The sequence below is a fragment of the Oratosquilla oratoria genome, chromosome 16, assembly GCF_046742065.1.
Source record: "Oratosquilla oratoria isolate Oo_2021 chromosome 16, ASM4674206v1, whole genome shotgun sequence".
Classification (NCBI taxonomy): Eukaryota; Metazoa; Arthropoda; class Malacostraca; order Stomatopoda; family Squillidae; genus Oratosquilla; species Oratosquilla oratoria.
In genome coordinates this window covers 46,496,178-46,510,552 of record NC_134792.1, presented here as the reverse complement: position 1 = coordinate 46,510,552, position 14,375 = coordinate 46,496,178, and the positions used below count along the sequence as shown (strand labels likewise).

Sequence of the window (14,375 nt, the reverse complement as noted above, 5' to 3'; positions counted from 1 at the left end):
ACAACTAGGTAAATACATACATATCAAAAGTCTTTCCTCTTTTATATGGGTTAGTGTGGGGTGGCTAAGTAGCATACACTCATCCCACACTCATTCCATAAATGCATATTCTGTACCTGAATCTGATCTTCCTGAATCTTAACTTGCTTGATGGTGTAGCCTTCCCGAAGTCGACAAGACAAAATGGAAGTGAGAGAAGTCTGTAGAGGATTTTCTCTCTCCTTTTTTCGCATCAACTCAGAAGTCTGTGAGGCAATGGGCAGATAATCTAAAAACCTGGAAATAAAACATACACAAATTGTAGTAATTCATTCTTTACTTTATGCCTACTATAAGAAATTGGAACAAACAGTGCTGCTAACACCAGAATGTAGTGCAAGGAAATTGGGAGTTGGGGTTGAGAGAAACAAAGCAGAAAAATATTATGAAATAATACTTGATGGGGAAGAAGGTAATAATGGAGAAAGTAGATGTATGTGTTGGAAGGACAGACTGAGAGAGGACCTTAAGGAGAAACATCTGGAGGAGAAGCAGGCGATGGACCGAAACAAGTGGAAACGACTAGCAAGGAATGGCGACCCCATATGAAAATGGGAAACGTCAACAGGAAAAGAAAGATGTATGAGAGCTTAATCAGCAAGTGGAAGTTGATATATATAAATATATATATATATATATATATATATATATATATATATATATATATATATATGGAAAAGAGGGACGAGGAGGAAGAGGAAAAGAAACTGTAGGAGTTGAAAAAGAAGAGAAGTGGAAGTGAAAGAAGTGGAAGTAAAAGAAGTGGAAGAAATAAAAAAGTGGAATAAGTAAAATAAGTGGGAGAGGTAAAAGAAGAAAAAGTACTCATTTACACATCTGTATTTATCAGCAGCTCATAGTTATTTCTTCTAAATCCAATTAGCATGGTTCTTTACTTACGTGCTCATTCCGTATAATATCTCGTCTGAACTCAATGTCCCAAGGAATTTCTGGAAGCTCCACGCTAACAATGCTTTGTGATAGTCATTCATATCATACACATAATTCTCCTCCTGTCCAAAAAATATATTTCAAATTTAAAAATAATCTGTATTTCTTAATTTTTATTGTATTTTACATTTATTCAATGTATACTTCCATCCACAGCCTTGCTGTGGATATGCTGTGTCTTACTACATTGCTTCTGACCCAGGGCAGTGGGCAAGATGCAGGGATGACCTGTCATCCAGGAGGAGCCAAGATAAGAGGGAGAGAGGGGGGGTGAATGGAAGTGGAGTATGTGGGGATGGGATGGGTGGGAGTGGATTTTATGCCTTTATTTTTTGGCTATCTCCCATGTAAGGGGGAAAAAGCCATTGATATATTTATGTATACTTCCATGGTGATTTGTATTTATCCATCAAATTACAACAGAATTGTCATCTTATCCTCTTTCACTTTTGCCAATATAAAATCCCTGAATTTAACAGACAAAAGAAGGAAGCATCAGTCTGATAAATGTAATTAATTCAATATTTTACTGTAATATCAGACTTACCAAGTGAAAGTGGGTTCTTGCTGTGCCTTGATTGTAATTTGGGGGTGACTCAGAACTGTTAGTCACTAGATTTTGTACAGTTTACAAAATCCATTAATTGGGGGTCCATTACATCAAAAGGAGTGAATATACATATCAAAGCCCCTTCTCTAATATGGAGGATGACAGAGTCAAACCACATACCCACTACACCAACACCCAACCTACATAAACTCACAATGGTCGGTAATGAAGTAAGATATGCTCCACAGGTTGCTGTTGCCATGAAATGCATGAGATCAGTAAAAGGCACAAAACCAAGGCCTGCCTGTGGATGGTATACTGAACCAAGCTGAAGGAAGCTACATGCAATGGTCTGATTCCTTAACTGCACCAACAATGAATCAAACATGGTGGCATCCGGTAGGCTGATAACTCCATCAGTAATCACAACAATACCTAGGAAAAAAAAATCCAGTCATTTAAAATATCTTTTTCAAATTACAGATATACACATACACATATGAGAAACAAATGTCAAATATCTTACCTGCAATACTGTTTTCTGGGAGCAACTGTAGAGATACAATGCCATATCTCAGCATGTTGACAAAGCCAATGTCAGGGCTGACCATGGGGTTGGTTACTGTGGCTGGCGTCATATCAATGGTCTCATCAAATAAATCACCCGTAACCTTTTGCTGTACCAACTCTGATCTCTCGCGTAATAGCTCCAGCTCCCTGTATGTCTGAGCTGTTGCCTGTGATTTCCAGATGTCTTTTATTGCATGTTACAATTCAAAGCATAAGATGTGAGCAAAAATAAATCATATATACACACACATATATACGAGTATATTTCAAAAGCAAACTAGATGAAGAGAGATACAAAAACGGGTCAACACGAGCATAGCTCCAGTCCCGTAAATACAACTAGGTAAATACAACTGGTTAAAAAAAAATATATATATATATATATATATATATATATATATATATATATATATATATATATATATATATATATATATATATATATACATACATACATACATATACATATATGTTGATGATTTGGTTTAATGTCACGAGCTCCTCCGTATCAGGAGGCTAGGAAGGTACCCATATAGAGAACTTTGTAGTGTGGAATTTTGTGAATCTTAGTATTGCTCCAACTTGCTGATGGCAGGGTTCAAACCACTGTCAGCTTGATCTCCATTGCAAGTAGCAACACTCTAACAAACATACTTTCCCCTTACAGGAGGATAACCAATCAGCAGCAACCACCCCTGGCCATCAGCTCTACGCAGATGGCACCGATCCCCAAGGAGGAGCTACGCCTACCTGGGGGAGTACCACAATCCTTTTTCCAACATACAATGTTACGTTTTTTCTGCACTGAGGGGTGATTTTCCGGCGATCACCCCTCTTCTTCTACTCTTAGCCAGAGATGTAGAGAGCAATCCTGGGCCCACCACAAAATACACATGCCCAACATGCTCCAAACCCATTACTTCGAGCAGACAGACAAAGGGCTCAGTTCAGTGCAATATGTGCAAAAACTGGGCCCACCTCACTTGTACAACACTTGCTGACACAAACCAATACACAAACACTTGGACATGTTCTACCTGCCCTCCAGTAACCCCACTCCCACCTCCCCAACCACAGCCAACACCCTTACCCAATCCCAATTTCCCTTTGCCCTTACTCCCGATTAGTACTCCCCTTCCTTTGTCCCCAATCTCTCCTTTCCCCCCCTCTGACCCAGATCCTACACCTTTCCCACTACCACCCCAACCTCAACCCCAAACGGCATCATACAACACATACAAAACACACAACATCAACATATTACAACACAACATTGACGGTATTAACACTAAAAAACATGAACTTGAACACTTTCTTAAACAACACAACATACACATTGCGATTTTACAAGAAACAAAACTAAGACACTCACACAAAACACCATCATTTCATAATTACACCACCATCAGACAAGACCGGACTGACGGCAATGGCGGTGGACTCATCACCCTGATCCACCACTCCATCTGTTTTGTGGACACAAGTGCCACAACCAAAATTCTCCTCCCTACCACAGATAACACAACAGAAACCCAATCCATTCGAATCCGCACAGGCAACAATTCAACACTGACAATAGTTAACATGTACATTCCCCCCCAATCATCCCCCACAGTTCCAAACACCTTCAGACCTCAACTTAGCCAACTAACCTCAATCCCCAACCTGATCATGGGTGGTGACTTCAACGCCAAGTCGTCTGCCTGTTTTGTCGACAACCCTGACACAGACAGAGGGCTTGATATACAGACTCAATTCGACTCATTGACTATCATGAACAACACGCATAATCATACACATATCCCATACCAAGCCCTCTACACTCCCTCCTCTCCTGATATCACCTTTTGCTCCCCCTGCCTAACCCCAACAACATCATGGAGAGTGGTCGGAGCCCTTGGTGCACGCTTTTAATACAATCATACAAAACGCAGACAAGAGATACATCCCTAGAGGCAACAGAAAATCACACAACCCCAACTTCACACCAGAAATCCAAGGCCTCATCAGACAACGTGACACACTTAAACACGATACCCCCACACCTATCCCTCAAAACATAGCAGACCAAATACAAACACTAAACACTGTGATTGCCAATAAAATACATGAACAAAAAACACAAAATTGGCAAAACTTTATCAATACACTTGATCACAAAACAAACACCAGCAAATTGTACAAAACACTCAACAGCATCACACTATCCAACACTAACACTACACGCTCTCACGCAGCAATAATCACAACAACAGATAATCTACCCTCAAACAGACAACAAGCAAACGCACTCATACGTCATTTTGCACAGACGAGCCATCTTACATCTCACCCTGACGACCGACGCACCATTCGACGTAAGAAAGACTTCCCCACAGACTCAGACTATACACCCTTCATAGACAGTCAGACAAAACTCATAATGCATAATCTCAAGCACTCATCTGCCTGTGGCCCTGATAACATAAGCAACATCCACCTAAAACACATTGGACCACAAGGTATACACGCACTCACAAACATTGCAAACTACAGCTATTCACACAACACTATACCCGACATCTGGAAGCATGGTAAAATAATCACCATTCCAAAACCGAACAAAGACCCAACAATCCCAACATCGCACCGCCCAATCACACTTCTCTGCACCCCCTCTAAAGTCATTGAACGCCTAATACTTAAACTTGTCACACCATATACAGGTAATCCTCGTTTTACGCGGGTTCACATTACGCGATTTCACATTAAAGCGGTGTCCAAAACTAGGGGGTATTCCTCACATTACACAAATTCCTCAGAGTAACGCGAAATCCGGAAAGTTAAAATACGCGGGCTGCGATTTAGTTCCGTAAGGCAGCCGCTAGGTGACGCTAGCTGATTCCAGCCTCCGCATCCCTCTCGCCACCAAGCTCACAAACTTCTTCCGACAACGCACACCAAGTCAGCTAACCAGCGAATCGGAGACAGGCACCGAATCGGAGATGGACGCTCCCGATGACCCTGCCGCCCCTGCCTCACCACAAACATCACACACACACACCGAGTCCGATATAGCGCGCAGTGACACGTCAGGGGGTGAAGCCTAGTTAGGAATCTACAATAGTACACAGCGAGCGGTGAGTGTTGTGTTGTTGTCAGTATGGAAACGTGTGAGAGCAACATCTCAGCTTGCGGGATGGTTTCCTGACCCATGATTTTTTTCATTGTCCAAGGGTAATTTTATTTTCATAAAAGTAAAATAAAAATGAATGTAGAAAAAAACTTGAAAGAAATTTATTCATCCTTGAATCGCAATAAGCTGCCGCTACAACAACAACAACAGCGTGCAGATCAGCAGAGGGACGCTACTTATCAAGGCGTAAAGGCCAATTAACCCGTGATCCCATATGTGGTGGTAAATCAACAACAACAAGGCAGGTCAGAGGTTATATGCTTAGCTCGTGGCTCAGCTGCAGGAAGGATTATGGTATTGGAAACACTTGTAACAGCAAAGTAGTGAGTTTAATTCCTCACATTACGCGAAATTCACATTACGCGCTGCCTTTTGGAACGCATCTAGCGCGTAAAGTGAGGACTACCTGTATTCCCCTTGCTGACTCACAACACGGTTTTAGGCCACTACACTCCACAAACACTCTTCTGACAAACCTCACACAAAGAATTTTAGATGGCATCAATTCAGATAGGCCCCACCACAGAACACTTCTTATAACATTGGACATTAGTAAAGCTTTTGATGCTATCCCCCGCCACAACCTAACAAATCAAATATATAACACAGACATGCACAATAACACCAAAAGATGGCTGGCCAATTATCTGGCAGGCAGGAATGCTCATGTGTCATATAATGGCCAATCATCGCACATCAGAAACATTAAGAACGGAGTACCACAGGGCTCAGTTCTATCCCCCACATTATTTAATCTATACATGCATGACTTACCCACACCAGACACCTCAGAAATACAAATCTCTTCCTACGCAGATGACATAACAATCACATGCACACATCGTAACACAGACAAAGCTGCAGAAATAATCCAGCCTTACCTTGACACACTCAACACATGGTTCATCACAAACAGACTCAAAATAGCTCCAACCAAATCTACAGCAACACTTCTCACCAACTGGACAAAAGAACACAAATACATACCTCATCTCTACATCAACAACACTCTAATACCACACACAAACACACCGAAAATTCTTGGTGTAACATACAATACATCCATGTCTTTCAAACAACACCTCACAAACATAAAAAACAAATGCACACCTAGACTTAACGCACTTAAGTCAATCACTGGAACAACATTTGGACAAAACAAAGAAACTAATATAACAATATACAAACAATGCATACGCTCAGTGATGAATTATGCGAGTCCTGCATGGGCTCCTAATCTCAGTGAGACACACCACAACACCCTTCAAATCATACAAAACAAAGCCCTAAAAACAATTACAGGCTGCACAAATACAACACCTACAGACCATTTACACCATGAAACAAAAGTCCTCAAAGTCAAGGACCACCTCAACATGAGAGGCACACAAACACTTGCTGCAGCCACCACAAACACATCACACCCGCTACACTACATAGCAGAACACCCACACACACCAAGAAACATTAAAACTACACCCAAAGACCTTTATTATGCACAGATAATACCAGCCTCCGGAAACATATTCATAATCATATCACTCACCGCTCCATTAACACACTGAAAGACAACACACTGCTGCATGCCAGACCCCCTGATATCCACCCTTCTGAATCCTCTCTCCCACGAAAGGACAGAGTCCACTTGGCCAGACTGCGATGCGGTCACCTCCCAGCACTTCTAAGCTACCAGAAGAGGCTGGACGACCGTGTTGTGAACAGCTGCCCAGGATGTAACACTTCACCCCATACCATACAACACATAATGGAAGACTGCATTATACACAATCATGCACGCAAACAACACAACATACACTCTATAAAGGATTTGTGGGAAAACCCAGTTTCGGCTGTGGCCTTCCTTGGGGAGACGGGACTGTTCGGACAGACAGTCTAGGGAACGACAACAACAACAACAACAACACACCCATTTCATACACAACTAAAACCTTCTATCCTAGCACTTCTGGGATGAAGGGTTGCTCTGCTCTCCACTATATTGCTTGGGTCAAAAGCAATGCAACAAGGAACAACTCTTCAACAGCAGGGCCTTACAGCCAGAGCTGATTCATCCTCCACTGGCTTACAATAGAGCAATCCCACCCCTCTCCTAATCCACTCAAAATAATCTATGTAACAGATAAAAAGAAAATCCCTTCAGACCATATCATCCCATCATCTACCCACAATCTTCCTCCATCTATTCCTGTCTTTTGCACTCTCTTCTCTGCTAAACTGACATTCCACATACATCCAAAGCCCTCTTCACCCCATACATCTTCTTCTGTCTTCCTCTCAAGCTTGTTCCATTCATTTCTGCTCTCAATACACTTCCTACTAGTCTTTCCTCATTCAATCTTTCCATGTCCCCAAACCTTATCATCACTGTGTATTTTGAAAGTTATTCATGAATTACCTTTGCCACCTGCTCCTCCAAAGTTGTAAGTTTAACATAAATACTGTGGAGGAATGATTCCAGATCATGAGGAATGAGCAGCCAACCCTGAATTAACACTTGTTGACACTGGGACTTGAAGAACGGTGTATGTGCAACTATTGTTATGTAAACTTTAGGCTGAAACAATAGTTGGCTACCTGAAAACAGGAAAAGAAAGTATTCTTATATGAATTCTTAGTACCATACATGATTACGAAGCAATTTCTTCACACTGAGATCTTGTTTCCAATAGTGAAAAATATTAATTTTTATATGTGCGTATCAGTGAAAAAAATGTTGCAGTAAATATTATCCCATCCTTGGCCAAAATTTAATAAATTTGGTAGAATTACAAAATCCTTTATTTTAAACCTATCTATCCTGAAATTTACCAAACTTATGTTATTCTATTCTATATACCACAAGGCTTTGTCCCCCTTGTGTCACAACTTTGTCTTTTAAGACAATAACTTTCAAAATAGTGTCAATTCCTTAGGATTTCAATTCTTATAACTGTCACCTTCATAACTGCTATAATTTTGTATGATGCATAAGACTGTATATAGTGAGGATACTACTTTATTCCATCCAAAGCTTTGCTCTTTGAATTCTGATAAGAGACATTTCATTCACCAGATGAATTTATCATGCAGAGGGACCAATGATGGATGACTGCAAGTAGTGGTATTGTAAAACTGATGCCAGAGAGAACCATTCTCCTTGCTGACCATCTTAAAATCTTATCAAGCCCCTCAACTCCATATGAAGATGCAGCCCTGAGAGGCAGGAAGGCAATTATACAGGATCACCACCTGCAAATACCTATAATTGGTCCCATCTTGCTGAAACTAATTTAAGGATTTTTTTTTTAAACAAGCATAGAAACCGATATAACACACTTCCAACCCCTTTGCCCTTCAATACATTACAGTAGATAGAACTCACCTGGCACATAGAAAGGTCTAACTATTCCTTTCAAGGTGGTCTTGAGTGTTGTAAAAACTTCATCAAGAACAACCTCTCCCTTCTGTGAATCAACAACTGATACAGATGGGGAAAGGTCCAGGCAAAAGACAAGGCGATACTTTCTAGCCAGGAAGTGTAAGGTTGTTCTTTCTGTGATGCGGTATTTGTAAAGGTGGGAAATGTCGGAGTCCCAGTCTTGAGGTACATCATGAGGAATAACTGATACCACTTCTAATTCTTCAGTGTATTCACTCTGAAAATAAATAAAAAATAAAACAATAATACATACATATATATATACCAAAGGCTTTTCCACCTTACAAGGGAGGTAGCCAAAAAACAAAGGCATAGAATCCACTCCCACCCATTCCATACTCACATACTCCATTCCCATTCACCCCCCTCCCTCCCTCTTAACTTGGCACCTCCTGGATGACAGGTCATCCCTGCATCTTACCCATTGCCCTGGGTCAGAGGCAGTGTCACAAGACACAGCACATCCACAGCAAGGCCACTTCATTAAATCAGTGATCCCCCACTCCCATCCCCTCATGCAGAAAAAGAGAAAATGGGGAGAAATCTCTTCAGGCTGTGTCAAATTATTTTTCGCACATACTCCCTCACCCCCATCCCCCACGCACTCCCATTCATGCATAACAGCATTATCCATACACAACCATTCTCCATTCACCCCTATCTTCTGTCTTCTCCCATTCTTCCTCAACAGACATTCCCTTCTTTCCCAATGCCCCTTTTACCCCATCCATCCATCTCATCCTTGGTCACTCCCTCTGCCTTCCACACCTCTTTTAGTAATCTTTCTTCACTCATTCTTTCCATGTGTCCAAACCATCCCAATACTCTTTCATCAACCCTATCTCCCAACTCCCTTTCCATCCCAGCACTCTTCCTCATTTCTCACTCTATCCAGCCTCTTAACCCCTATCATACTTCTCAGGCACCTCATCAGCGAAAAAAATACATGGTAGCGACGAGCGATTTCGCTTGAAAAAGTTCCAATGTCGCTCTCACAAATCCAATAGCGGGAGCGATCCCCCACAAAAAATTCGCTCCCGCGGCAAGATTAAACGTTTTTTATGCATTATCCATCAATTGGCAATCCCTGAATCCTATCACCATTGATGAAAGGATCAGAGCAAGCACAACTTATCCATGATCAATCATTGCATTATCAATCGATATCATAAACGCAACGCATCAATCAACTTTAATTTATTGATGTACGTACATATGTGTACGCGGTATACCTGCTAGAGTTCAATGGCTTACCAAGCCTAGCTTCGTATCAGCTGCATGCGCGTGTATACTAGTACAGGTTGACTAGACTCTACACGACTATCGTGCTACATAATGTAGCTAGTTGCGAATTGCATGGTACCTGTATGCAGGGAAGTTCATTGGTTGCATGCAGCTAGCTGCCCAATCATCGCGCTGACTACATGTACAATGCACCATACCCAATACCACATCACCGCATGCATACGTACACTGTACATATGCAAACTCGCTCAAGGCCTAAGAGGGAAACTGGGAAATCCCATTTATAACCTTGTTTGCGTATTTATGAGAAAACAATATAGAATCAAATGTTTCGTTAGTAATTGAAAGTAAATAAATTTAAGTATAAATATGAACATTTGATAATTATATATACATGGCTCTGGAAGTATCAAAAATGGATCTGGTGAAATTAAAAAAAAAATTAAAAATGGCTCTGGAAAAAAAAAAGTATTTTTTTCCCTGCACCTCATCTCAAATACATTCCAACTCCTCATCTCTTACTCTATTATGTTCCATACAGTGCTGTTGGTACAATCACTCTTTCATATAATCTCCTCTTAGTATTCATTCCTAAATGTCTGTTTCTCATTACACTTTTTAATCCACCAAGGCATTTACTCACTTCTCTCAATCTACATTCTACTTCCATCTCCACTCCTCCCTTTCCCACCACATTTGCACCCAAGTACAGTTAAACCTCAGTTCTCAAACATCTCTGAGCTTGAACAAATTGGTTTTCAAATGAAAAATTTGAGCTGGAAATACATCTGTTTTCAAACAAAATTTTGGTTCTTGAACGATGCTGACACGTGTCTGCTGACAAAACGTAAGCAGTTCTCTTTTGACCACTGAGCTAAATAGTTGTGCTGTGCTTTTGTTATCAATTTTATTGCATTCAGCATTTATTTTTCCTACACTAGCCCTCAGTCATGGCTCCAAAGAAAGCAAAAAGTGATACTGGTCAAGGAAAAAGAAAAGTTCTGAGAAAAACAACCGAAGTGAAGAAAGAAATTATCGCAAAACACGAAAATGGCATTTGTGTATCTGATATTGCTGTGCAGTATGGTATGGCAAAGTCTACTATTTGCACTATTCTCAAGAATAAAGAAGTGGTAAATTCGGCTGATGTTGCAAAAGGAGTGACCATCATTAGTAAACAAAGACCTCAAATACTTGAGGAAGTGGAAAAGTTGTTGCTTGTTTATATATATGAGAAACAGTTAGCAGGCGATAATATCTCTGAAACATTTATATGTGAGAAAGCATTAGCAATTTACTATGATCTAGTAAAAAAAAAAAAAAAAAAAAAGCCCTGGTACAAGTGCTGATGATTTCGTATTTAAAGTAATTCGAGGATGGTTTGAAAAATTTAAGAACAGAAGTGAAATTCACAGTGTAGTTAGGGATGGTGAGACAGCAAGTTCAAACAAGGAAATGGTCAAAAAATTTGTGTTGAGTTTGGTGACTTTATAAAGAAAGGTTTTCTTCCCCAACAGGTATTTAATGTTCAGTACACACATCACATAATAACTGTTCAGCGTTGCTTTGTCATTAAATTTACTTCTGTTATTTTTATGTTTTTCGTTTGATTTACACTTTTGTTTTATTTATTATATGATATATAGAGTGTAATTGGGTAAATAAGCATTCATCTGGTGCTTGGGAATAAATTAATCTCTTTTACATTATTTGTAATGGGAAAATATGATTTGGTTTTTGAACAGATTTTTTTAACAAATTGTGTTCAAAAGCCAAGGTTTGACTTTATCTAAAACTATCCACTTTCAGTCTGCTGCCACTTTCTCCCCCTTGTACATCTCATCACCTTACTTTTACCCGCATTTATCTTCAACTTCCTTCTTTCGCACACCTTTCCAAACTCTGTCACTAATTTCCTCGAATCTTCCTCTGATCCTGCTACAAGTGCAGTGTCGTCAGCAAACAACAATTGGCTCATCTCCCACTTTTCTCTATTTTCTTTAACCATCTCCAATCTTTGACCCATTCCCCTTGCATTTACCTCTCACACCACCCCATCCATTTACAAATTCAACAGCCAAGATGACACAACACATCCCTGGCAAAGTCCCACCTTTACCTCAAACCACTCAATCTCTCCATTTCTAATTCTAACACAGGCTCTACTACTATTATCAAAACTCTTTACTGCTCTTAACAGCTTTCCTCCTATCCCATATTTCTGTAATACCTCCCACAGCGCCTTTATGTCTACCCTGTTATAAGCTTTTTTCCAAATCATTTTGTGAAGCAATTCAGTGATTAGTACCAAAACTAGTGCACTAATGAACTATTGGTTTTCACAGGTGTTTTAGCATGTTTTTTTTCCTTTTCTCCCTTACTCATTTTTACACCCAGATTTTACAAACTTTGCATGAGATAACATTTAGTGACTCTTATACAAGTGCAAAAAGTGAAATTGTGGACTACTTTATATCATTTTGATGGATATCAATTCAAGCCATTTTCACCTCTGATTTTTTTGTTTGTCTTCTTGCTGCTAGCTATCTTTACGTCAGCTAAGACTGTTATCATCAGGTGCTACAAGAATTCTCAAGGTATTGTTGCAGTTTCCTACCTACCACAGCACTGAGCACATGGGGAGCACATGGGGAGCACAAAGGGACAAAGCTTGGAAAAAGTGGAGAAAAGACAAAAAACAAAGCAAATGGCAAATTTATGTTAACTATAGAAATGAGTATGTTAATGTGAGAAGAGAGGAGAAAAGGAACCATGAGAAGGATATTATAGACAAATGCAAAGAGCAACCCAAACTATTCTATCGGTATGTGAATGGTAAACTTAAAAACAAACAGGAATTGGTGAAACTATGCCAAGGAAACATAGAATACACAGAAGATTTAGAGATGGCCGAAGTCATGAACAATCACTTTAAATCTGTTTTCACCAGAGAGAAAATACCAAATTGTGACATAGACAAAAACAAGAAATCTCCCCTCATGAATGAGTTTACAGCATCACTAAAGGAAATATCAGAACATTTATCAAGGCTGGATGTCAGAAAATCACATGGCCCGGACGGTATTGCAAATTGGATTCTAAAGGAGTGCAAAGAAGAACTAACAGACAAAATACACATCTTAATAAACAGCTCACTCAAAGAAGGAAAGATACCCGAGGACTGGAAAAACGCTAACATTGTACCAATACACAAAGGAGGAAACAAAGAAGAACCCACCAACTATAGGCCAGTATCACTAACAAGCACCATAGCCAAAATTTGTGAGAAAATAATCAAGAATAGATGGGTAAAACATCTGGAAGACAATGACATATTAAACCCAAGACAATTCGGATTCAGACAAGGAAGATCATGCTCCACAAACTTAATATGCTTTTACTCAAGACTAATAGACATAGTGCAAGAAAGAAATGGATGGGCTGATTGTGCATTCCTAGACTTGCAAAAAGCCTTTGACAAAGTACCACACAGAAAACTACTAAAAAAACTGGAACACATAGGAGGAATACAGGGAAACCTACTAAAATGGATAGAGGACTTTCTGACTGGTAGAAAGATGAGAGTAGTGCTCAGAGAAAAATATTCAGACTGGAAAGAGGTGATCAGTGGAGTACCGCAAGGATCTGTGCTGGCACCAATAATGTTTGCTATCTATATGAATGACATGGATGAGGACGTGAACTGCTACATGAGCTTCTTTGCCGATGACGCCAAACTGCTAAGGAAAATAGAAACTGATGAGGACTGTGAAGCACTGCAAGCAGACCTAAATAGGGTATGGAACTGGAGTCAGAAATGGGAAGTGGACTTTAATACTAAGAAGTGTAGCATAATGGAGTTTGGAAAAAGCAAAAACAGAATATCAGGAAAATATACAATTGGAACCAAAGAAGTAAAGAAAGTAGGATCCGAAAAAGATTTGGGAGTAATTATCACGAACGACTTGTCCTATGATATACAGATTAACAAAATTGTCGGGGAGACTTACAACTTGCTAAGATCAATAAAAGTGGCGTTTACATACTTGGACGAAGACATGATGAAAAAAATATTGGTTACATTGATAAGGCCTAGATTAGAGTATGCAGCGACATTGTGGTCCCCCAGTACCAAAAAGAATATAAAGAAAATAGAAAGAATCCAAAGAGCAGCTACAAAAATGGCACCTGCACTTGCAAACCTATCATACGAAGAGAGATTGGCTAAACTGGAGTTACCGACACTGGAGCAAAGAAGAGAGAGAGGTGACCTATTGACCATCTACAGAATCATGAAAGGCACAGAGGTACTCGATAGTGAGAACTTACTTAACTGGGACAAAAGAAACACAAGAGGACATGGAAAGAAAATAAAAAAACATAGCTATAGAAGAGAACTGAAGAAA

At 39.9% G+C, this 14,375-nt stretch overlaps 1 protein-coding gene across 9 annotated transcripts in view; it reads right to left on the bottom strand.

The window, feature by feature from the left end:
• LOC143033961 (KICSTOR complex protein SZT2-like) overlaps positions 1–14,375 on the bottom strand; it is a 278,573-nt gene that overhangs the window by 253,762 nt on the left and 10,436 nt on the right. For all 9 annotated transcript variants that reach the window (XM_076199683.1, XM_076199687.1, XM_076199686.1 and 6 more), the window contains exons 3-8: positions 8,668–8,941; positions 7,702–7,880; positions 2,067–2,277; positions 1,755–1,975; positions 940–1,052; positions 117–276 (exon numbers count right to left, since the gene is read on the bottom strand). In XM_076199683.1, the coding sequence (XP_076055798.1) occupies positions 117–276; positions 940–1,052; positions 1,755–1,975; positions 2,067–2,277; positions 7,702–7,880; positions 8,668–8,941 (1,158 nt within the window). The remainder of the gene's footprint in view (positions 1–116; positions 277–939; positions 1,053–1,754; positions 1,976–2,066; positions 2,278–7,701; positions 7,881–8,667; positions 8,942–14,375) is intronic.